This window comes from Enhydra lutris, unplaced genomic scaffold, assembly GCF_002288905.1.
Source record: "Enhydra lutris kenyoni isolate GAN:26980312 unplaced genomic scaffold, ASM228890v2 scaffoldscaffold47, whole genome shotgun sequence".
Lineage (NCBI taxonomy): Eukaryota > Metazoa > Chordata > Mammalia > Carnivora > Mustelidae > Enhydra > Enhydra lutris.
The window spans coordinates 14,533,749-14,560,228 of record NW_019154131.1 but is presented as its reverse complement, the minus strand read 5'-3'; the positions used below and the strand labels follow the sequence as shown (position 1 = coordinate 14,560,228).

Genomic DNA, 26,480 nt, shown 5'->3' with positions numbered 1-26,480 from the left:
CTCTTTGCACCTTCTTACCCCTTATCACCTCAGCTTCTACCATCTGGGGCAGACCCTACCCTAACTATCTGGGAACTATGTCCTTACTAGACCTACTGAGGTTGGTGATGATTTTATTAAAAGAAAATGGGGATACATTTTAGCAATAGAATTCATGGTATTTGCTAGCAGATTGAACATAGGACAAAAGAGGAAGAGAAAAGAAAGATTTCTAAATTGGGGGGTCTGGAACAGTTGGGGAGATGGTAGTGCCATCAACTATGGAAAGGTAGATGTAAGAGTAATAGGTTGGGGAGTGGAAATAAAAATTTCTAGTAAGCATGTGTTGCTTTCATAGTCCAAACATGTACACGTTATTTTAAGTGTTAAAAAAAATGCTTCAACAACCTAAAATAAACCAAAGAATATTGAGATGTTTTATAACATCTAAGTGTATGATTGGACTGATTTCAACAGTACAGTGAGAGAGGCATTAATATCTATGAAAGTGAACTCAGTCTAGTGGTCATAACAGACATCACATGGCTGATGAATGGAAGTGGCTAAGTGGGAGGTAGATATGCATGTTTGGAGGGGACGAAGTAAGGACTAGAGGGGTCTGTTGATGGTGTGGAAGGCCAAGGGATTGAGAGCACAAGAGGGCAGAGCCCGTAAGGTAGAAGGAAAGCCTCGGTGAGAGAAGGACAGAAGTTATACACGGGGTGACAAGGCCCATGAGCTGTGAGGACAGGAGGGGGCCACCGTTTTCACATCAGAGTGGTTTGGTGACTTGGACAAGAGTAAAATCACTGGACTGGGACATCAGCCTCCTAACTAATCTCCTACTCTCCACACTCAACCTCCCTCCAATCCCTACAGCAACCAAAGCCATCTTTCTAAATCTTAAATTCCATCAGTCACTTACTTGAAAACCTTCATTGGCTTGCCATTTGCACTTAGAACAAAATCCAAACTCCCAGCACTGGAACTAGGGCAAGGTGAGCAAGGCCCAAAATTAAAGGGGGGGCGGGGTACCCCAAATCTTGGTGATCAAGATAAATAATATTTTAGTGCGGTGTTTTTTAAAATCAGGTTAGCAAAACTACAGCCCACAATTACTGGTTGGTCTTTGTTGTTGTTCTTTGTTTGTTTCAAGTTTTATTTAAATTCCAGTTAGTTAACACACAGTGAAATATTAGTTTCAGGAGTAGGATTTAGTGATTCGTCACTTACATACAATACCCAGTGCTCATGACAAGTGCCCTCCTTAATCCCCTTCCCCCATTTAACCCATCCCTTCTCCCACCACTCTCTCCTCCACCAACCCTCTGCGTGTTCCTTATAGTTAAGAATCTGTTTTATGGTTTGCCTCTCTTTCTTTTCTTTCCCCTTTGTTCATCTCTTCTTTCTTAAATTCCACTTACGAGTATTACTCTGACATAAAAAAATGAATGAAGTCTTGCCATTTATAACAACATGGATGGAACTGGAGTGTATTATGCTAAATGAAATAAGTCAGAGAAAGACAAATACCATTGGATTTCAGATGCTTGTTTTTATAACTGGAGTTTTATTGGAGTTCCAATTTATAATTGGAACCAGGGCCAGGATTCAGATAAGGTAGGTAAGAAAGGTTTAGACAGATGCAGAGTCAGAGCCGGGCTTTAAAATCTTGATCTTTTGTTAGTCATGGAATTTTGGCATTCATTTTGATTTTTGAAATACTGCATTTATATCAATTGTATTACTGAGTTTTTTGGTGCTCCCTGAAATTTTTGTGCATGAGGCAAGTGAGACATTCCCCCCCACCCTTGTCCTGGTTCTGCAAACCCCATGTCGAGACCTGTGCTTTCCAGGGAACATGTATTGCTTTCATGGTCAAAAACAGAAATATTAGTTTAAGTTTTTCAAAGTGTGTAAGCAACCTAAAATAAGCCCAAGACATCTGAAGCTGTTTCGCCCAGTAATACAGAAAGGCCCCCAACGTTACCATCTAAAAAAGGGTGAAGATTCAACTTCTTATTTTCCAAATGGATCTGATCTTAACTTACGCAGTGAGCGCTCGGTGAGGCACATGGATTAATAACAGCAGGAGAGCCATTTTTAGATACAACTGATGATGCTTTCATGGAAACATTCCAGGCAGATTAAAGTTGCATAAGACTTAATGCTTTTTGACTGCTTAAATATGTTATGATCATAATATTTTGTGACTTCTCCAGCCCGGAGAAAAGATTTTCCTTATTTACCAGGTTATCAACCAGTAACTTCAATTTCTTCAGGCAGCTTTAAGTTCTTCATTTACCTCATGAACTCCCATTATTACACTGAAGCATGAAGAATCTTAGAAATCCATTAACAAATTTTTAAGAGTGTGTATTTATTTGCTTAAAAAATATTGGTAAGTTTTCCAAGTTAACAGGAAATATTTCTCTCAGCCTCTCCGCCCTCTTCCCTCATCTTGATGCCTTATGTTGTGAGGACTGAGTTGCTACCCCTGAGAGAAACTGTGGATAAGTGGATTTAGCAGGACCTAGAAGTTCTTGGCTATCAGTCTAGTGCTAACATTATAGGAGATGTGTTTGTCCCAGTTTTCCTATTTGAGATCTGAGAATCCACTAATGCAAAATGCTGTCACCACTACCAGAGGAGACTGGTTATCCAGAAATTGCAAGTGTGACCCACATGTCCAAACAAGATCATCAGTGAGAAAAACACCTGAGTGTGTCCCACGTACATATACATCCCTAAAGTACTTGCCTCACTGCTCAGATGTAATTTCTGTCATCTGGGTGATGGCTGGCATGACATCTAGCAGGGACGGCTAGCAGGCTAGCCTAGGCTTGTTCCATGGTGGCTGGGCAGAATTCCAAAGGAACATCTAGACACACGCACTGTCCCTGGAGATCTAGGCTGGAAACCGGCACACTGTCACTTCTACCACATTCGATTGGCCAAAGCAAGCCACAAAACTAGCCCAGATCAAGGGGAAGGGAAATAAACTCCACTTCCTGATGGAGGGGAGGGGCACCACAAAGTCACTGTTGTAAAGGCACCTGGAAAGAGAATAATTGTAACCATTTTGCAAACTACCACAATCAATAAAATGGGAAAAACCCACTCATTTCCCTAGGGTATCGTGGTTTTACCTTATGATTTTTTTAACAAGGTTATTATGGGAGAAGGTAGATGAAGAGCTGTGGAAGGAATCTTTGTGTTGGTAGAATCACTTGCAAATGCAAAATGGTGATTGTTTGATGAGAAAATGGGAAAACTGCGGCAGAGTCCGTTCTCCCCTGGCTGGGATGACAGTAACTGCCTTGCCCAGTTCTCCATGGTCATGTGAAGTTGCAATTCCTGACCAAAGCTCCCAAGAGACTCAGTATTTGTTCAGAGACAGGAATTCCAACCTGCCTGTGATCTTCTGAGTTTAGATATATCTAATTGTTCTGATGATAGATTCTTGTGATTTTTCTCTTCACCTCTGTCTACTAAGCACCAGTAGCTATCCAGGAATTTTACATGTATCATCTTATTTAATTTGGTAATTAAACAGCCCTCTGAGATTGCTGTCATTTACATGTTACAGTATAGGAACTGAGGTTTCCAGCCCTCTAGGAACTAGCTGGAGGCCACAGAACTAGTCACTGGCAGAGCTAGGGCCATTTAAAACACTTTCTTTATTCTGTAGTGTCATTCCATGGCGTTATCCTCTTGAATCATACCCTGTGTTAACCATAAAAATAAAAACTACCAGTTATTTTGCCAGCATAAGATGGGTTTATTCAGGAATAAATGAGAATTGCAATCTGGGATGAACAAACTGCAGCAAAACAGTAGCCAAGTCTGAGGAACAAAGGAGAGGTACACTTTATTGAAGAGAAAAAGGGGTATTATAAACTAAAAGTCCATTGGAGTAAACTGGGAGTTCAAAGTATGGTGGCTTTCACTGGCTGAGCTCTTGGGGGGTGAAGGTGAGTGGGGGAGGGCAGGAAAGTGTCACTCCCTCCAGCTGGAATAGTAGAGTGGTATCCATGTGCAAGGTCAAGTCCATGTAAGGTCAAGTTCATCTCTTCCTATTGGGTCTGCAATGGACTACAAGTGGTAGAGCATGAGAGCTCCCCCTGCCCACTTCACGTTTTAGTGAGGTTTCCCATTACTTATTTTCCTAATCACTGTTGTTCTTGATACTTAATGTTAGAATACAAATGTCAAAATCTAACTAATTGGGAAATAATTATTCCATTATCAAAGAATAAACAGAATAGAGATGCCTTTAGTTATCCTAAGATGTTTAAATACTTATCGGTGGATCTCCAATGTAGGTAAACAGGAAGTATTAGAATCATCTGCCTAATAAATATCCATTGGCTGTAAAGAGAAATTCAATTTACTAAAACTTGGTTTTCTACAAAGCTTCTCAAGAATGTGTTTATTGGATAAAACAAGGATTCATTTGGGGGGAAAAAAGTGACCTTTTCTCATGCAACTACATGCTCTCTGGTGGTCTGCAAGTCTGTGCCCTCCCAGGTGTTAATACATACCCTGATCCCACCTGGTCCATAGCCTCAAGCCTACAGAGAACCAGTCTCTGAGCTAGTCTTGGACATGAACCCTGACTTTATCAAGCCCTACATCCATGACTTAGGCTCTTTACTCAGCCTCTCCAGGCTACTTTCTCAGCAATAAAATGGGACTGGTAATGTCTATGGAACTATAATATTAAATGAGATAATACATTTAAATCAAATGGTTCAAATACTAAGTGCTATTGATTTGTCTCTCACCATGCATTTTTCAACAGAAGCTAGCTCAAAATAAAGCACAGTAAGCAGATGACCCCATGGTGTGTGCTGACTTTTGTCTATTGTTCTTTTTCATTGTGTATTCCACCCCTGTCCTCCCCCAGTGAGTGAATATTTATAAAACAACAAAATGTGATGGAAAATGGCATTTGACAGATGCAGGTTCTAACCCCAGCTCACTGAGTAACTAGCTGTCCTTACCCCACCCAATTGCTTCATTTCTTTGAGCATCACCTCCTTCCAGCTGTGAAACAAAGATGGTGAATTCTGCTAATACTATGAGACAGCCATATGAAAACACCCAACAGAGCACCTGGTACTTCCCAGTCATACCCTGGTTTTATTCCCTTTGGCATGTGCAAGAAAGTGTACCAATTTTTAAACATCCAGGTATCTGGAGACTCTCTTCCTTTTTCTCACTTGTTTATTTGGGGTTTTTCTGCTCCCCCTTCTGGGTTTCTTCAAGGTGAGCTCAGTCATGGTTGTAAACTGCCCCAAAGGCTGCCCAAGCCTACAGAGGGGCGATGTTTGGAACAAAGACAGTCTGGACAAGATGGGTGCCTCATCCCCAGAGCGGACCTCTGGCGCTCTGCCTGAGCCTCTGCCCACTGAAGAGAGTTAGGCCATCTGCAGTAACATTCAGACCATTTTCCTAGACTTTGAACTAATTGGAACTTGACAGAGTGTGTAATATGTTTCGTGCTGCCTTCTGCTCCAGCTCTCTGCCAGAACCCAGCTCAGGGGCACCAGGCTGTCAACTGGATGGAATAGATGAGTCTTTTTGGAATCCCTCCCTTCTGTCAGTTAGCAATTGATAGTTTATGCCCTTTGTAATTATATCTCCCAGCTTCCAAAGCATAAGCATTTTGAAGGCACTAAATCAGTGGTTCTTAACCTTCTTAGGATTGTACTTTCAAGAATCTCATGGAAGTTATGGGTGCTCTTCCTGCTACCCCTGAAAATTTATACATACACAAAATTTTACATTTTCAGAAATTTCCCACCTTCTGCCTTTAAATCCAGACTTGAGATCCCCAATTCTAGCATAACTAGTGTTGACATTTATAGAGATCTGTATGCTTAGCATTGTTCATCAAGAAGCTAATCCCCAATAGCAGGCAGGAAATGAGTACTGGTGTCTGGAGCAACATTTTTTTTTTAAATGAATCATATGATTGGTAACCTGTTCTCATGGTGAGAAAAGTAGAGAAGGGAGGAAATCTTAGCAAATAAAATAGATATTTTTAAATTAAGTTTTTATCTTAATTCCCATATCTTTAATAGACTGTGCTATATGTCTTAGGTGTGCAACATAGTGAATCAGCACTTCCAGAAATCTCCCAGCATTCACTGGGGCAAGTGTCCTCCTTAACCCCCATCACCTGTTTCAGCCCACGCCCCACCCACCTCCCCTCTGGTCACCATCAGTTTGTTCTCTATAGTTAAGAATCTGTTTTAGATGTGTGTATGTGTCTCTCTTTTTGACTTTGCTCACTTGTTTTGTTTCTTAAATTCCACATATGAGTGAAATCATATGGTATTTGTCTCTCTCTGACTGACTTATAAGAGGGATACTTTGTTTTACGTATGCTTAACTGACTTTGGGGACAAAAGTATAAGTAGAAACATATTGGATCATGTTGTCAAAAGGGCACTCTGAGTATTGTTATCCTGTCAATGCAATGTCACCTATGACATGCGTACAAAATGTATGGTGTGATTATAGAGGACGACATCCATATCCTCAGAAGATCGCATGTGAAATGTGTAGGGGTGAAGATTGCATGACATCTTCAGCTGGTTTTAAAAGGATTCAGGAATGGGGCGCCTGGGTGGCTCAGTGGGTTAAGCCGCTGCCTTCGGCTTAGGTCATGATCTCAGGGTCCTGGGATCGAGCCCCGCATCGGGCTCTCTGCTCAGCGGGGAGCCTGCTTCCTTCTCTCTCTCTGCCTGCCTCTCTGCCTGCTTGTGATCTCTCTCTGTCAAATAAATAAATAAATAAATCTTTAAAAAAAAAAAGGATTCAGGAAAAAAGTATAGACATCTATTGATAAAGCAAATACGGAAAGTGTTAATAATTACTGAATCTAAGTGCTGGGAATATGGCTGTTCATTGTATTTTTCTTAAAAGCTTTTTTTTGGAATTTTTTATTATAAAAACATAGCTAATAAATTCATTATTTTGAGAAAATGTTAATATAAGCAGTCTTCCACTTTCAGAGTGAATTTTCTTCCGTCAGTTGATGAGCCTTATTTTCCCTTATGTCCAGCATATTTTTCATTGTGGTTTAGAATCCGGCCCTAAGATGTCCAATGTTTCTACTATAATTTAGTAAATAATAAACTTCCAGTAATGATATATCACACTTCATACAGCATTATATTATTATTATGGGCATTTAAGATGCTCTCCAGGCCGTAAGCTCATATAGTAGGACCTGCTACAAAATGACTGGCATAGAACAATTTTGAGAAGTTCCCAGTGGTTAAAATCAAAGCTTCAGAGCCTGCAGTGGTCACAAAGAAAGCTGCTCCTACAAGACAGTCCTCATGTCATTGTCCCCTAATTCTGCAACAGATTTTTAGTTCCAGCACTGAAAGTAGTGCTATTTGGCCAAGAAGATGGTACTAACCATAGTATTCATATCTCCTGGCTCCATTTGACTGTAATGCTGTTAGGATACCCAGAGCATATCTTTTCCATTTCTGTTACTGCAAGGCTACATCTGTTTTCAATAGTACACAATTTCCGCTATGCTATTGACAGATAACAGATAAGATATGCCCTAGGAGACCACAGCCACTCTCTGGAACCAGAAATTTTATTTGAAGGCCTGAACCTTCCAATGTCATTAGTCCATTACTATTTCACCAGCAAAAATAGAGCACTGTCTTCCTTTAATGGCAGACCTCAGTTTCATCTCTCTTTTTCTGTTCATACTTTGTTTTCTTGTGATGAGGAGGATGCATGATGTTTGAGAGTACTTTAAAAATCATGTACTTTTTGTTCGAAGAAAAGTTAATGATTAAAGCTCTCTACTTCCCTAAATAGTTTAATGAAGATTAGGTGGCCTCCATTTACTGAATAAATCTCCTTGCATTCTGCCTGGAAGGTGAATTCAGAGGGTGTTTTATTTCTACTTAGAGAATGCAAAGAGAGTGATGCCTTGGGCCCAGGCAAGTAAGTACACGAAAAATGTTCAACATCATAAGCTGTTAGAGAAATGCACATTAAAATCCCAACGAGATATTGTGCCTGTTAGAATGGCTAAAATAAATAATGACAGTACCAAATGCTGGCAATGCAAGCAAAAGAGCTGGATCATTTGTACATTGTCGGTGGGACTATAAAATGGTCTAGCCACTCGGGAAAATAGTTTGGCAGTTTTTTTCTAAAACTAAAAAACAGTCTTATGACCCAGAAATTGTATCCTTGGGCATGTATCCCAGAGAAATGAAACTCCTTGTTATGCAGAAATTTGTACTTCAGTGTTCATAGTTTTTATTCATAATGGACCCAAACTGGAAACTATCCAAAGGTCCTTCAATAGGAGAGTACGGTACGTCCATATCATAGAATACGACTCAACAAACTATTGATACAGGCAACAGCATGGTTGAACTTCAAGGACATTGTACCCAGTGGGAAAAGCCAGTCTCAAAAAGATACATTACTGCCTGATCCCACTTATATAACAATCACGAAATAACTTAAATGAATACCAGGTCAGCAGTTAAGGATGAGGCAAGGGGGTGGGTAGAGATGTAAAGAGGTAGCACAAGGCCAGCTTGTGGTAATGATACAGTTAAGTTATCCTAATGCATCAGTGGTTACATGAAGCTACACATGTGATTAAATTGGGTCGGAGACACGCATACCATACACAATCACAAGGAAATGCACATGTAACTGGTGAAATCTGAATGAAATCTATAGATTGTACAATTGTTGGCTTCTTGGCTGTGATATTGAACTATAGTTAATGTAAGATGTTATCTCAGGGTTGTGGGGGAGAGTAGTTAAGGGTGCATAGGACCTCCCTGCACATGTTTGTTTTTTGGTTTTGTTTTTTTTTTTGCAACTATAATCAGTTGTGTTAATCTGTCATTATCTTTTAATCTATAATTATTTCAAAGTGGAAAGGTTTTTTTTTTTTTTTAGTGTTTCCTATTTGTTCCTACCACCGAGAGTTGTGACAAGGGTGAGCATTTAGCACAGTATCTCAGGCATGATTAGTGCTCAGCAAAAGTCAGCAGGCCTTTATATATGAACTCTGCTGTTGCTACTTAATTGGAAGACTATGTCTGAAGAGAGAGATTTAAACTAGAGTATAAGGTCCACGAGCGCAAGGATTTGGGCTGCTTGGGTCCCTGTTGTATCCCCATGCCTAGAACAGTTCAGCACGTATAAATAAGGTGCTCATTAAGTACGTGTTGGACTCTGAATGAGGGATTTTGAAGATACCGTGAAGGAAGATATGTGGCAAATGGGGAAAAAGGGAATAACTTGGTCATATCCAGGATAGGACACAAATAAAAGAGCTAAAATGGCAACTTGCCAGGACTGCCTTCTGGATGGGAAAGATAAGTGAGCCGAGAAGATATTGAGGATAAATTTGAATTCCCATGTGACTCTCACTTCCCTCGATTGCATCAGTCTTAGGGGGACAGTTAGAGAATTTAACCATCTTCATGTCAAGCCCATTGGTTGGACTCCTAGTCCTCACCATGCACTGTGCTTTTCCAGGGTATTCAGGTGTCTCATGGTCCATGCCCAGTGGACCTTAATGCCATGTCCTCCACTTACTACCTGGCCTTGTTCCATTCAGTGCCTCCACCAGCTAAAAGAGATCACTACTGGGACGCCTGGGTGGCTCTGCCTTCGGCTCAGGTCATGATCCCAGGGTCCCGGGATTGAGTCCTATATCGGACTCCTTGCTCAGCAGGAAGCCTGCTTCTCCCTCTGTGTTCCACTCTCCCTGCTTGTGCTCTCTCCCTCTTTCTCTGGCAAATAAATAAAATCTAAAAGAGATCACTACTACCGCACTCTGCTCTGCTATTAGTAGCACTGGTCCAGCTGGATTGGACTACCAGAAGGAAGACTGGCTGTCTCAGGTTAAAGGACCCATGCAGTAGTGACGAGGCACATGTTAGCTGATGAATTGTTAGCTGATGTCATTCTCTGTTAGTCAAAACAGTTTCTGCTGACCCTGTTCTTAGCCCCAACACTGGATCCATGGTCCTCAACTCTTTTCCCTCACAGAATGAATTTCCTGCCTAGTTAAGCATCCTCCTCCCTTGCAAAGCTCTAGACCCACCTCTTTGTAACTGTCAATCAAGATATCAATGTTCAATATTATGAAGATATCCATGTTCAAGAGGGTGACAATCCCAGCCAAGCAAACAAAATAGCAAACACTGACAGTCAGGAATAAGTGGACAATGCCAACTTTAAAATAGGAATTCAAAGAAGAGAAGTTTTATATTGTTACCTTTCCATCAGAATGAGGAAATAGAAGCCTGGTCAGTGCATACATCTCAGGTACATGGAAGGTGAATGAGAAGAAACAGTGGGGTCATTAGCAGTATCAAATGATAAGAAAATAGTGGCACTGTTCCGTGTTGGGCTGAGAAGAAGCCATTTGTCTTCCAACTTTGTTATATTTGAGCATATGGGCTCATTAAACAATATATCTAATTTCACTTATTTATTTTTAAACATGCACCTAGCACCACTGTGCTAGGTACTATGAAATAGTATAAAATGGGGGGAAATGGCCTCAGCCCTCAGAAGGATGCTCAGTAATGGGAAAGAGAGAAATGAGACAAGTGATATAGAAGAATAAACTAGGGAGCAAATAGGGAGATATAGTGAGTGTGAATGGAATATGGATATAGCCAAGCAGAGTCCCAAATGAATGCCATTGCTCTCCCATCTCCATTACGTGAATGATCTTACTTTCCTCCTGGGCTCTCTTAAAACAGGAGAGCAGGTCAAGAAATGGAACCAATTCTCAATATCAGTACATTTTCAACAGGAAATCTTATATACTTCATATTTGTATCCTTTATTTTTTTACCCAAAGTTTAATTACATTTTCATTTATATTTTTACAAATAATTTAAGTTGGGTTTACACAATACACATTTGCTTCCTGGGAATTCCAAAACCAAGGTCAGCAAATCTGGCATCTCTCCTTCTCTGTGCATGTGGAAATTGTAGGAACCAGGTGCTGGTCTGGTGAAAGTGAAATTTCTTGGATCACAAGTTAAAACTGTAGTGGGGAATCAATGTTATATTAATGAGGTTACATTGTGTCTAGGAGATCATGAAAGTGAAAAGTTAAATATACCAAAATCATAAAGTTACATTCAAATTATAGTCTTTTGTTCTTCTTGGAGTTCAGAGTTCCTTTTCTTTAGTCTTAAAAATGTGAAAGTTCTTTTACAAAGCTTGTTGCCAATAATATGCCAAAACTTAATCACACTTCCCATTTCATTACTTTCAAAATGTACTTCAAATATTTAGTGCCCTTTTCTCTATGGTGGGTTTATAATTCTATAGTCAGAATCATGTTCTTTGAATTCTTCATAGCCTTTGCCAGCTTCTCTTCAAATCAGAGTAGATGTTTACTATGTGATTAATAAATTAATCATAAAGTTGTTTACAAAAGTTATGGTTAGGCCACAGTTAATTCACCTAAGTATATCCTTAAATATAACACTTGATGTTAAGTGATCTAACTACAGTCCTTTCTGTCTACTTAATTTTACAATAATAATATATCCTGGGATATGAGCTCCACAAGGACAGAGATTTTTTACAGTTTTGGTCACACATATATCCCTAGAACCTAGAAAAATACCTGGTATAGAGTAAGTGTCTAGTAAATATCGCCAAATGAGTATTATTAAATGGCTGAATTTTTCAATTCAAAATTTCCTATTCAGAGTTGCTCATTGATGCTTCAGACACTGAGAGTGATTATTTAATTTTTTTGAACTGTTCCTTCCTTAAAATAAACAGCAGTAGTCCTTCAAGTGACATCAATAAATTGAAGACTGGGGACACCGTGTTTCCAAACCAACTAAATATAGACTGGTATGGTACATTCACGGTGATAAATGAGACCACAAGAGGGCCCCACTTTTCCCACCTACTGCTGAGCTATAAACTCCTTCATACAAGTCAACCTGATATATGGATAATCTAATTTGCAGAATTACTTGAACCTATGCCTTTGTGAAGGTCATAAAAGTGCCTCCATGACTTTCAAGAGATAGAGCCAATGATGAAAATTCATGACGATTGTAAGTGAGTCTAAATAATAATGCTGGAGGGGCACTTGGGTGGCTCAGTGGGTTAAGCCTCTGCCTTTGGCTCAGGTCATGGTCTCAGGGTCTTGGAATTGAGCCCCGCATCGGGCTCTCTGCTCATCAGGGAGCCTGCTTCCTCCTCTCTCTCTGCCTGCCTCTCTGCCTATTTGTGATCTCTGCCTGTCAAATAAATAAATAAAAATCTTTAAAAAAAAATTAATTAATTAATAATAATGCTGGAGAGACAGAAAAAAACAACCTCTATTCTCTCTCTCTCTCTCTTTTTTTAAGATTTTATTTATTTGGCAGGCAGAGGTCACAAGTAGGCAGAGAGGCAGGGAGAGGGAAAAGCAGGCTCCCTGTTGAGCAGAGAGCCCAATACGGGGCTCGATCCCAAGACCCTGAGATCATAACCTGAGCCAAAGGCAGAGGCTTAACACACTGAGCCACCCAGGTGCCCCAATAACCTCTATTCTTGTTGCATTCCCAGGCTTCAAATTTTTGTACCAAACAAATACAAATAAAATCTGCCATTTTTCGTTCATATCACTCACTTAGCAATACCATTTTCTGGACTCCATTGGAAGTCAGAGCTCATGAATAGCTTTTAATGTATGTAAACTTTTTATTGTAATAGGAGTCTAGTGCCTCCAGCCTCCTTCCCACGGGCCACTGCTAGGAAAATTCCACTTTCTCATTTCTCTGACTCATAGGCTCTGGAGCCCAGCTGCCTGAATTCATATCCCAACTTGGCCACTGACTAGCCTATGTGGCCTTGAACAAATTATCCAACTTCCATCAGCCTCAAGGTCTTTACATATTAAAGGTGGCAGGAGCGGTTATAATACCTGTTTTCAGGGTTCAATGAGATATTCATATTTAAAGCACCTAGCACATATTGAACTTTCAATAGATATTATCCATTATGACTAGAATCTGTTTGATTTGCAGCAAATCACTGTGGTTTGTCCAGCACCAGCATTTGTGGGCATTTTCTTTAAAACTCATGTCCTCTTAGACACTTTTCCTTCAAAGAAGCAAGGCAATCCAGACTTCATATGTGAGTGTACTTGGGATTCTTTGCTAGTCAAAGGAAATTTGTGTGACTACAGCCAGAATACCACCAGCAGATTGTGTTTGATTGGCATATCAAAATGGCTCATTAGCAATTGTGAGGATTGCTCAAGCAATACAACAAAGTATATTAACAACATCTGGATTTTGGGGTTGCGGGGAGATGAGAGATGACAGTGATAGTTGGGTTGTTAATTCCTAAATTACATGAATTAACAGGAGCTTAGTATCCTGAGTACATAAACAGACTAAGGAATCTCCCGCTTCTCTCTGTCCATTTATAAAATGAGAATTACTGTTTTCTGTGTACCAACATAATAAGTATTATTTTCTTAAAAAGAGAGAGAAGAGGGGCGCTTGGGTGGTGCAGTTGGTTAAGCGTCCAACTCTTGGTTTCCGCTTAGGTCATGATCTCAGGGTCGTGGGATCGAGCCCCGTGTGAGGCTCCACACTTTGTGCAGACTCTGCTTGGATTCTCCCTCTCCTTCTCACCCTCTCCAACTCACTCGCTCTCGCTGTCTCTCTCTCTCTCAAAAATAAATAAATAAAACTTTTTAAAAAGAGAGAGAAGAAATTAGTCTATGTTTACTTAATGATTGACAGCACCACATAAACAAGATAGATGATGGATGGACCGATGAATGGATGGATGGATGGATGGATGGATGGTTGATGGATGGAAAGACAGATAGATAAAGGATAGATGCTAGGGGTCCCTGGGTGGTTCAGTTGGTTGAGTCCAACTCTTGGTTTCAGCCCAGGTCATGATCTCATGGGTCTTGAGATCCAGCCCCTGAGCTCAGCAGGGAGTCTGCTTAAAGATTCTCACACTCTGCCCAACCCCCATTCACACGCACCCATGTGAGTGCGCTCTCTCAAATAATCTTTTTTTTAAAAAGTACATTTAGAAGATAGATGATAGACATTCACATTGTGTATATGATACTTGCTCAGAATTTTTTGATAATGGTATATGATCAATAAAGTTTGGAGACACTGATAATATGCAATTATGAAGATTTCAGCTGGTCAGTTACAGTGCAATTCTGCATCTTGAAGTTACCCTGTCCCCATGGCCTTCCTGGGAATTCCCAAATTGTATTTCTTAAAAATTTTAGAGTAGTTCACAACAGATGCCCCATCCCATCTGTTTTGAGCAGCTGCCCTCTCATGGGGTGAGCTTTCTTCAGGTTTTAACTGGGACCTTATTTCACTCTATCCAAACCATGATTCAGCAAATGTAAGAAGTGCTCATACTGGACATGTTCACAGATCATCTCTGCACAGCCTGGCTTCCTGGATTCCGAGAATCCTAGTTCATCATGTTACCTAATGAGCTCCAGCAGAAGTTGAATTCATCCTAAGCCTATAGCCTTTCTGATCCAGATATTTCCCTTTTTCTTCTCACAAGCGACATCTTGATAAGTGAAAGTGTTGAGCAGAAACTCGCAGGGTTCCTGGGGTGGGGGAAGATGTCCTTTTGGCTCAGACGTGAGTTCTGCCTTCTCTGAGTTTTCCAACCTCCAGAGCTTCCCTTTCACTTAATTTCTACCCTTTATTTCCATTCTAAATGTGTTTCTTTATTTTTTATTTTTTCAGTGCATTTATTTTTTTTAAGATTTTATTTATTTATCTGATATCTAAGGAGAGAGAGCACAAGTAGGCAGAGCAGCAGGCAGAGGGAGAGGGAGAAGCAGTCTCCCCGCTGAGCAGAGAGCCTGATGGGGAACTCGATCCTAGAACCCTGGGATCATGACCTGAGCCAAAGGCAGCCACTTAACCAACTGAGCCACCCAGGTCCCCCCTAGTGTGTTTCTTTAAAGCAGAGTTGTGAAGTGGGTGTTCCTGCATCCTGGGCTGCCACCTCCATCCTTCATTAATTTTTGAGATTCTCACATTCTTAATGGGCAGAGACACTGGGATAATTACCCAGCAAGCAAGGGTTGAACTTACATCTCTTAGTATTTCTTTCTTTAGGAATTTATTTAATCCTTCCCCCCTCAATGTCTTAGGGAGTCTTCTAAGACCAAAAAGAGAGGGAAACAGTGATGATTTCACATCTGATTAAGTGGTAAGATTTCTTTCCTTTTAGATTTCCAGGTTTGAGGCTTTTGCACCTTCTAATCTTCCCATGGACTTTGAGATTTATTCACCTTTTTCCAGGAGAGATGTTTTGAAAGTTATTATTTGTTACAGCTAAGTGAATTGAAAGAAAAAGGAGACATCATTTCATACTTCCTTGTTAACTTCTTAAACAAAAATCCATTCTTCTCCTCCACCCAACCTTTCTAAATTCCAAGACATCATAACAATGTCAGTTAAGTATTAGATTAACATTTCTAATCACTAGCATGTATGTTTTAGGTCACATTTATGACAAAATAAGGATACTTTTAAATTTGTTTTTATAGACTTTGTACTGTGCTTCTGGGTCCTCAGCACAATAAATTCTGGTGCATTTCTCAGATCTAGTGAGAGATTATGTAAGTGGTAGAAGTTGATGGATGTTCCTTGACTGTTGTGAGTAATTGCTTATCTCTGATGCCGTGCTACTGTCCAGTTATCTTCTGGATTATGACGTCTTCCCAGGGACCCATTTGATGATGTGATTTGCCGGTGGGCAGTTACTGGTCAGAGTGAAAAAAGGACTGTGTGGTCACCATAAGGCCACACTGTGTTGTATTTGCCTGATACTGATGTGTCTGAGGTTGAAGCAGGGGCCTGTATATGAGGTAAATTTCTGTGTAAGGTCAGATCACACACTTCGTGGTCACAGAAGTCATTACTCCACTGGTGGTTTCGGAGGTTAAAGGAAGAAAGACAGTGTAAGGGTTTATGAATGGTTGATAGTATTGAAAATGCTCTCTAAATGGGCTGTGTGTTTTTTAATGGGGGTGGGGTGCTTTCAAAACACCTGGGAAATAGGTAGCAAAATTCCCATATAGAACTAGGGTTTCTACCAGGGAGAACAACAGATACTAATGGCATCATTCCAGTTGCTCAATTTCCCAAATACTTGCAGTGATTAGAGAGGAGGCCAGTTTAAGTTAAATAAAGGGTTGAATTACAGAATATTTTCTTTTAAGTAAAAGATGCATTCCTTATATCCTGGCCTCATAGATGTCCTGCTTTCATGAATGAAGAGGAGAGTCTGTGTTGATACACCAGAGCCCCATCCTGGGACCCTTGGGGATGCATTTTATGAAATCTTTTAAATACTCCTCAAGAATTTCCATGTATGTTTCCAACTGATTTAACAAATTTTAGCTTGCACAACCTTTCCACTGACCACCAGGAACTGGGCTTTCAAATTAGTACAGCCCAAATGTGATATTTTGGTGGCTTAAAATCAAGGGCATTTAAACACAAAATGTATAAGAAGAATGCCAAGATTAATCCTCAAAGTCCCATTAGACTACTTCTTTTTTTTTTTTTTTGAAAGATTTTATTTATTTATTTGACAGAGACAGCGAGAGAGGAAACACAATCAGGGAGAGGGAGAGGGAACAGCAGCTTCCCAGCGAGCAGGAAGCATGATGCGGGTCTCGATCCCAGGACCCTGGGATCCTGACCTGAGCCGAAGGCAGATGCTTAGCAACTGAGCCACCCAGGCACCCCTAGACTTCTTTTGAAGAAGTTGTCTTCTTTATATACAGTGGGTGAAAATGACCTTGCCACCTGTTCAGTGGCCCTGAAATAAATTCACAATATTAAGGCCAACCCCAAACCCAGATAGTTAGCTAAATAATTTAGTGGTTAGAAATACTACAGTCTTATCAGCATCCACTATACACATCTGGATCTTTTCTTTTTTTTCTTTACTAGTTACTTTCAGTGTAATTAAAACCCCTTTGAAGTTGAATTTCTGACCTAGTCAGCATCGTGTCCCTAGGACTGTGAAGCGGCTTCACCCCAGGGCCGTTAAGGACTAAGCAAGGCTGAGTCCACTAAGCATGAGGAATTAGCAGTAGAAGCGGGTGAGCCCCCCAAAATGAGCAATTATCATCATACAGCACACTTCTCGCTTCTTTTACAACAGGGCTAGATAAAAGGAAAGTGGAGGGGTCTTAATGGCCTCAGTTGCCATTTATGTATGTAACAAAACATACGTGTTGTAGCCTGATATGTATTCGTGTCTGCAAGTTACACTTGAAAGAGAACTAATGATGTCAACTTCTGCTGACATTAAACAGTGGGAGATTTTGTAAAGCATTTCAGACGTTGCTCTGCACTCACTTTTTTCTTTATAGAATCCATGTACAAGGCCTTTTCTCTCCACTTATTGTGTCTTAGGATCCAGCTTGCTTATGAGAGAAAAAGGAAGTCAATAGAGCAGATCTTTTTTTCTCCCTGGCAGACCACAGGACAGGTTTGATATATTTTTCCCTCCTCAAATATTTTCTTTAAATATATTTTTTTTTTAAATCCAAACTCGCAGCTGGTTACAGTTTTGTTCTCATAAAGACCACCCAGGCTCTTTCCTCCTTTTCATCCTTTTCCTGTGCTATCCATCCCAGCTCATAATTATTTGTCTCCCATTTAGCCACAAGGTGTAAATTTGCTAACTGAAAAGGCGTGCTCTGACAGTTCATCTCATTGTGTGTCCAAAGGCTGAGCTTGCTGCACCAGTTAACTCCCCTGGGGGATTGTTCTGTAAAATGTGGGGCCATTTGTTGAGCTGTCTGATGTAGAAGAAGGGAAAATGAAAGGACCTGCTAGAGAAAAGTGGGATCATACAGTGCCTTCAGAGCAAAAAAGGGAAATCAAAGAACAATTTCAGGTCCACTTCAGTCTCCAAGCACGTTCCTGGGAACTAGGGAATCAGCGATATTTTCTTATTCATGTTTTTAGGGAAGTCGCTGAGAGAGAGCCCCAAATCAGGGGAATGGTGAATTTAGAATGTCCAAGGGCTGTGCTCAGAAATTACCGCCAGTGGAGGGGCGTCTGGGTGGTTCAGTTGGTTCAGCATCTGACTCTTGATCTCTGCTCAGGTCACGATCTCAGAGTGGTGAGATTCAGCCCCGTGTCAGGCTATACACTGGGTGTGGAGCCTGCTTGGGAGTCTCTCTCTCCCTCTGCCCCTCCCCTCACCTGTCTCCCTCTCTAAAAAAAAAAAAAAAAATTACCACCAGTGCAGGATGCTTCTCTCTGGGCCTGAGACTTACAGGGTCTTTGAGGACCCATAAAAATGTTTGGAACCAGAAGAAAAAATATATGTTGATATTGACTCGAAAATCTAAAAAAGGTACCCACAGGATTATTAAATGTTTAATTGAATGTCTACAAATATTTAATATCAACTTCATTAAGTATGAAATTTAGTCTTCTTAAAAGTTACATTATATGTGAAAACAAATTATGGATTCAGTTTCTCACATTCCAAGATCTCAAGCATGCCAGTCATAATTAAACAAATTGCATGTAGCCAATAATTTGAAATACAAAATCATAAAAGGATTATAAGAATCTTTTCCATTTTTGTACATGGAAATGTATATTTTAGGTGGGATAGGGAAGCATCTTAACATTCTTCTATAAAGACATATGGTAAGACTGAGAAAGAGAGCCTAGGGTTCATGAAGGTTCTAAAACAGGTCCACACTGTGTACTCATCTCCATATGGGACTGATTATTCCTGAAGACTTGATCACCAAAGACGCTAATGGGGAGGACCAGAGGCTAGCCCAGGAGCAGGGTTGCAGTTTGTTCTTGCTGTATGCACCTGTAGGTGTGGTCTGAGCATGAGGAAGGTCACAAAGCACCTACACATTGTTAGAAAGATGGCGGGATGGTGTCCTGTTTCTGCCGAAGGAGGGCATGTATTAAATTGACAAGGCAAAGCCAGCCGGTTGGATCATGTTGGTAGAACCCCTGTGTCCCTTTGTTGGAGTTGTGTTCTCTCCTAACAGATGACCGGGCCCTCAGGCACCCTGGTGTTTTAGTCAACCTTTCTCTATTTGACAGATATTTCCATTTTCAGAATGGAAACCTTGAGGTGGTAGAGGCAGAAAACATGTGTTATCAGAATTCTGCATGGGATGGTCTTAGTCTTTAGTTCAGTGGCTTGACTTCTTCAGGCTTTATTTTATTCACCATACATGGGGCGGCAAATGTGGATTCCCTCCAAAATACTTGGAAAGCAATACTTCCTTGTAATTCCAATCCCCAGCAATAACCACTAATAACAGTTCTGTATGATTCTTGCAGCAATTTTTCCTTTACATATACTAAAGCATTGTTCATTTATTTTCCTCTATCAAATGACATGATAAGATTTTACTTTTTTTCTACTTGAGCAGTATATCTTAGATATTTTTACATGTCAATACATATGTACCTACCTCAGTAACTTTAATGACTGCATGGGATTCCATCGCATGGATGGGCCATAATGGATTGAACTGCCCTCCATTACTGGGCATTGGGGATGGCCATTCAACTTTGAGAGTTCAGGAGAATGGACCATGGGCCTACACAAACTGTTATATATTGGCTAATAGTCTATAACACTGGCCCCTTTGTTGGATCCTTCCTGTGCAGAAGCAGGAAGTACCCAGTCTTTCCTTATACTGATGCTTGTTATTAAATATAAAACTGACATGGGACTTGTTGTTTATTTATTTCTTTGTCTTTTGTTTTTGCCTTTTTCTCTTCTGCAGTCATCTACAGCCAGGGACAAGGATGAGCAGGCTCTACCGGTAGGAAGCGGTGGCTTTGTCTACACCTGTTCATGTGCCTGTGGGGACAGGGGTGGGAGGAGGAGGGCTCATGGGCTCAACAAACCATCTTCCCCCTTGGGATACTTAAACGGCTTAATCTACTGGTATATATGCATACTCAGTCCTATTGGTATCAACTGTATTCTGATATTCACTGATATTCAAATTATTTCTGGGACTAGATATCAAAAAGTTTGAGTTCTCTCTTTCATTTGGCATAAACTTTTATGTGAGTTAAAAGAATGAAATATTTCCGGATTGCATGCCATGGGATGTTGAGCTGATATTTGGGGATAGTGTGGGATCTAATGCTTGATATCTATTTTTTGTATATCTGCATGCCCTTACTTTTTGATTGGAAATTTCTTTTGGTTCCATCAAAAGAAATGTTGCATGAGACCTATATATTTAATAAATACATAATACCCTAAAGAATACCCAAATAGATGTAATCCTTTGCTGGTGAAGTTCTCCACAACGAAGTTCTTCCAGTTTCCTAGAATGAGCATAGTAACAGTGATTATGACAAATTATTAACAACAAACACATTTTCCAGTTCCTATCCAATTAACACATCACATTCTGTAATGTGCAAGATGGCGAAGAAATGACCTTCAGAATTTTTATGTTCAGCCAGCAGACAGTGGTTACATTTCAACTGAAGTCAAGTCTCTTGGCCTTGCCCCTAAGATATTTTGAACCTTAATCTTCTGGATCAAATATTACAACACATTAAAAAATGTTACAGATTTTTAAGACTGCAAAGTCTGTTAATAAAGATACCTATGACCCCATCCATTCTCCTGTAGTGCTCAGAGCAAAGACTCAGGACTTTCACTGAGAGCCCATCAGTTATGCCAGATCTGGTACTAAGCTAGGGATACAAACCAAATCTCTTGCTTTGAGATGATCCGGTTCACAATCTCCTCTGATTCTTCTTCCATCAGAGTTAGGAGTATTTCCGAAGGCATATCAATGATAGTAAAATTACACTAAGAAAGTCAGATGTTTCCATGTATCTCACACTGACATTTTACCCATACTTCAAGTTACCACGGCTTTTCACCTTTGTCCCCAAATATGTGGACCACAATTGTTAATAAGTATTCAAAAAATAAGAGACCTCAGGGCACTGTCCAAGTTAACCAAGTTAACCAGATTTCTTTAGTGTTACACCCAGTGGTCTAATGTGTATCATAAAATGCTATAGGTGGGTTGGTTTAGGATGTAGCACTTGCCAAATATATTCGATTGTGAAGTCTCTTGGGGGACCCTGCTTGGGAAGCCCCCTTGTGGGTCTTGACTGTGATGGCATATATTGGGAAGCCCCATAAGTAGATAGTTGGGAGACTTCATGGGAAATCGTATTTTATTTTTACCTGGCCCCAGAAAAATTTCATGTTGAGATTTTGGATCAAAAGGTCAATAAGCAATTAATTCCTTCGCATTACCTTATCTCGCTCCCTCTTAAATCTGGCTGTCTGTAAACCTCGACTGCACAAAATCAACCGAAGGGGGAGAAAGCATTTCCCAGTCAGGATAAAAATCCATCAAATCCTGAGGGTTTAGGATGTCTTTTTTGTAGCTTATTTGCTTTCTGAAGATGCCATAAAAAGAGTTTGTCAGTATCCTTACTCTAGAAGTTCTTTCTTTCTCTCTTCCCTGTCAGTTTCATCTCCTTGGCCAAAGAGTCACACCAATAGTTTATGCAAAAGGAGCCCCCCTCCCTCTAGCTTGGAAGTCAGGAGGTTTTTCAGTGGATTCTTAATAGGAGTTTCTTTCCCTTTAGATCTCTTTTCATAGAGACCATAGGGCTTCATGAATTAGGACTGTGGTCTCCAAGGTAGAGATGGGGTACCGCAGGAGATAAGCAAACTCTTCTTTTGAGGAGCAGGGAGAAAATATTAGCACCTCTACTATTTACGTTCTCTATTATTCTTCATAATTTCTCCTTTTGCAAATGTTTTTTCACAGATATGTTTACATTTGGGTAGTAGATATAAAGACAGACATAGATACATATATTCATACTGAAAACTTTTATAGATAGGGCAGCCAATCTAAACATTTTAGAGACCATCCACCAGTTCAGATAACAGATTTTGAGGGAAGCAAACCTGAGATCCATTTCTCTATCCTCCATTTTTTATCTCGTTTCACTTCTCTGAGACAGTGTCCTCCCCTCTCTAAAGGGAATAATGACTGTATCTAGTTCAGAGGGCTCATTTTGAGACTGAGATAAACTAGTGAAGGTAAAACGTTGTACATTGTACACTAGTACATTTAGTAAACGCAAAAAAAATAAAATAAAATGGTAACAATGAATTCATTTAGGATATGAAAAAGCCATTCCTTGGCAAGATTTGAAATGTACTTTGAGCGTCTTTCATACAATAGTGTGTCGTCATGTGACAGAAATCAGTGACTACCAGACTAAGTGAGGTCTTGTCTATAAAACACTCACCTATAGTCTTGGAGAGCTAACAGCACTTTTCTCTGGTTTCTCTGCTCAGGCTAAGCCCCGTCTCCAACGAGGTGGAAGTTCTGCCTCCCTCCACAACAGTCTCATGAGGAATAGCATTTTCCAGCTCATGATTCACACCCTTGACCCACTGGCTGAAGGTAAATGTCAGGCATGAGTTGGGGAGCTCTTGTAGGGGAGGGGGGAGGAGTGGAAGAGGATGTAAAAAGGCTTCTTTTCAGAAAACATGTTTACGCTCCCGTCGTACAAGCCTGCCACTGTCCTCGCGGGGAGCATCTGCCAGAGGAAGCCCTGGGCCCTTGGCCTGCTTTATCTGCAGCAGCTCAGTTCACAATTGGAGAGTGTTGTACCAGGAGTGGGACCTAAGACTGATTCTGTCTTTTGATGCTCCCAGCATAGAGTTTGTGAGGAGGCAGAGAAGACAAAAAGGTTTTTCTCCCTCCCAGCTGGAGTGACAGCTCTCTTTCATCATCCCTCCCAAGTTCTAAAATGACGTTGTATTTGGAAATTAAATTGTGCATCTTTCAAAAAGAAATAAGAGAACTCTATGACTTAGGACCATGAATAATCTGGGGAATGATGTTCACTGTAGAACGTTGATATTGTCCTGATTCTTTGGCAGTTGGAGGGTGGTGGGTGCATCTGAGGAGACTTCTCGAAGGTAACTGCTTATTGAATGTTAACATCAGTCTCAAAAGGCCTGGTTCACCTCCTAGGGAAATCCTATAAAACATCACAAGGAATCCAGTATTATGCTCTGTAAGTTTTACTGATTCACAATAAAGGCAGATTCGTCCTTTTTCTTAACTTGCAAAGCTGTCCTAAAATTTTAACTTTTCAGTAGGTAGATATCTTATGTGTCCAAAAAATATCAGAGTGAAGCTGCCAGCCAGGGGAGCAAGTGTAAGCTAGTGTGTTCTCCCTTCATCTCTGGACCTTGTAATTGGGCCTGACGTTACATGGGGGCCAACAGGGATTGTTGGAAGAGCATGGCCTGGGACACGTGGGATGAGATTGTCAAATCATGTCACATATATCAGAGCTCTTGCCCAGTATAAAGTTTTGCTGAATAATTTCAAGGGTATGGGTCATCAGGAGAGTCAGATGAAGGAAAGAACATTTGGAGACCTCAAGAATGGCTCCCCAGGTCCTATCTTCCCTCACTAAATACTCAACTCTCACCCAGAATAGTAGGTGAGGATCATGGGGTCACCTCTCACTGCACAGCATTTTGATTATGAAACATCTCCATTTTATACCCCAGAGAGTTGTACAGCTGACATGATATTCTCCAAGGAGGCCTGCCTCATGGACCCTGAGTCCTGTTTACTAGAGGTAGTCTTTAGCCTATATCATTACTCTTTACTTAGAGGCCCACTAGATGAGGGAACCACACCTGGTCACTAGCCTTCTTTCCATTCCCCTGGGTCGCCCCACCAACACCAGCAGCCAGAGAACAGAGTAAAGGGATGTCAGGCCAACTTCCTCCCAGCCACTAAGCAGCTGTGTGACTTCAGGCAACTTAGAGTCTCTCTAGTACTTGGTTCCTCATCTGTAGGAAGAATTACCTTGGTCTAATGCTTTACGGTTGCCAAAGCATTTTCACACCTGTGAACTTAATGCTCCATAATTACTTCTCATAGCCAATGGTATATACTAATTGCATAAAATATCATACCACCCAAGTAGATCTCAAACAGATCTCCTCTCTGTGCCAGCTGTCGATTCTGAGCCAGCCTCGTCGCTTGCCTGCATTCCCGTGGGGCCTTCCTAACTGGTTTCCTACTGCCTCCTTGCCTCCTCCTCTGCATGTTTTTCACATGGCTCCCCAGGTAGTCCTCTTAAAAAGTCAATCAAATTATGTCACTCCTACTGCAGTGGCTTTCCCGTGGCTCTTGGTAGAATTGAGGAATACTTCTCATGGTGCATATGATCTGCCTCTTTCTCCACATTCAGCTTGATTCACTTTGCCTTAGCCACAGAGGCCTTTCTGTCTTCAGACAGGTACTTCTTTCCTGCCTCAGAGTCTTTGCATGAGCTGTTACCCTCACCCAGAATCCTTTTCGTTCTCCCATCTTCTTCCTCTTCCCCTGCCCATATTTCAGGAGGCTGTCTACAAGACACTTCCCAACCACCCGGTATAAATCAGGGCCCCAATCCTCATCTCTCAGAGTCCCCTTTGTCCTTCTTGCTCTCATTCTATTTTGTGTGATTATTTGTTTATTGCCTCTCTCCTTGAGGGTGCAGTAAATTTCTAGAGAACTCTGTTTTATTCACTAGTTTCCCCTAAACTCTAGCAGAGTACCCAGCACAGAGTAGCTGCTTAAAAGAAAGATTAAGCGGCGTGGCCCGCGTCAGGCTTTTGACCTGATAGTCACAGAATTTCAAGGCCCTCTAAAGCCCCACAAATTGTATCTTGGTTGTTTTGAGCTGCCATCTTTTCCACTCCATCACCCTGAAGGGCCATATGAGAGAAGAAAAGAACCATTGTATCTGCCCCAATGTGATTATGAGTAGGCAACTGAGTACATTTATTTTTCGCAAGGCCACATTAGGAAGTAATTAAGAGGATGGACTCCAGACCCCACCTCACTGGGTCTAGATCTCAGCTCTGCATTTACTAGCTGTGTGAACTTGGACAAGTTACCTAAGCTCTCTGTACTTTAGTTTCCTCCTCTGTGAAATCAGGATGCCTACTTCATAAGGCTGTCATAAGGATTAAAGGAGTGAATATACAGAGAGTATTTAACACATTCTCCGTAGCAGATCGTAAGTACGATCAGCTACAGGTTTGGAATTATTCTATTTCATTATTTTGAAAAATGATGCATCATATGATTTTTTTTTTAGATTTTATTTATTTATTTATTCATTTAAGAGAGAGAGAGACAAAGAGCACAAGTCAGGGGAAGAGCAGAGGGAGAGGGACAAGCAGACTCCTAGCTGAGCACAGAGCCCAACACAACACTCCATCTCACGACCCTGAGATCATGCCCTGAGCCGAAATCCAGAGTCGGCTGCTTAACCAACTGAGCCGCCAGGCACCCCTGATTCTTTTTAATGTAAAATATTCAAAAGTCTATGATTAAAAAAAAATAAATCTCCCTCCTCCATCAACCTCTCAATTTTTTCCAGCCCTCCCCCCAGTTCTTCCCAGAAAAAACTGCACAGTGACCCTTTCTGGGGGCTCATTCCAGAGATACCCTGTGTTTCTACAACTATGTGCGTGCGTGCACGCACACATGTGTGTCCTCACCCCCAGGCCCCCAAAATCTAAATTTCTCTGGTGTTTGTCTGAGAGAGTTCAGATCTGGGTAGGGCTTGTTATCGTTCTTCCTCTTTGGTTGGGGAGGTTATGCTTTGTTTCTGTGAGATAAGAAAAAGTGAATCTGGGTTTGTCTCGGAGTCAGGCCATCAGTGATTTTCCGAAACACCTGGCCCTTGTGGGGCTGTGTGCAATTAAAGTGTTTGTTCCTGCTGTAGCAAGATGTGCCTTCCAAATCCAGCGCCTGCTTTCAAGGTGAAACCTCTCCCTGAAAGACGGGGAGCGCTCTGGTGGTGTGAATCCGAGAGAATGAGGAAAGCCATAATCAGTTCTGGACTTGGGTGATTAGAAAATATGGAAAGCACTTCAATGCTTTAAAATTGCTCCATAGCGTGCGGCCAAGAAAACAGATTGCTTTGGTATTTTTCCCCCAAAATTCACAATCATTTTCCGTTCCAAGAACAGCCCAGAAAAATTAACCCACGGCTCTCAGAAATAGTCATCTCTCTTTTCGTTTGCATCTACTCACTTGAATTCACACGTCCTCGTGCCAAACTGTCATCTTTTAACGATACAGAGCACGCTGGTTACATCAGTGGAGAGCTTGAACGCTGCCGACACTTCCCCGTTACACCGAAAGAGGCCCCTTGAGGCTCCTGGCGTCCACCTCGGTGGGCACTGGTGTCATGGGTCACAGAGTCAGTGTTCACAAAGGCAAGTTTTCAGCTTCCTCGGGAAACATCATCCAGGACCGATGGCTTATGAAAAGACCTTTGTCCCTTGGTCTCATTGGTGCCTCTCTTGGGTTTGTGTCTTCCGTGACCCAGTGACTGCGCTGT

At 41.0% G+C, this 26,480-nt stretch overlaps 1 protein-coding gene across 2 annotated transcripts in view; it reads left to right on the top strand.

The window, feature by feature from the left end:
• LOC111156631 (solute carrier family 24 member 2) overlaps nt 1-26,480 on the top strand; it is a 239,662-nt gene that overhangs the window by 127,203 nt on the left and 85,979 nt on the right. For both annotated transcript variants that reach the window (XM_022517640.1, XM_022517639.1), the window contains exons 2-3: nt 19,835-19,873; nt 22,408-22,516. In XM_022517640.1, the coding sequence (XP_022373348.1) occupies nt 19,835-19,873; nt 22,408-22,516 (148 nt within the window). The remainder of the gene's footprint in view (nt 1-19,834; nt 19,874-22,407; nt 22,517-26,480) is intronic.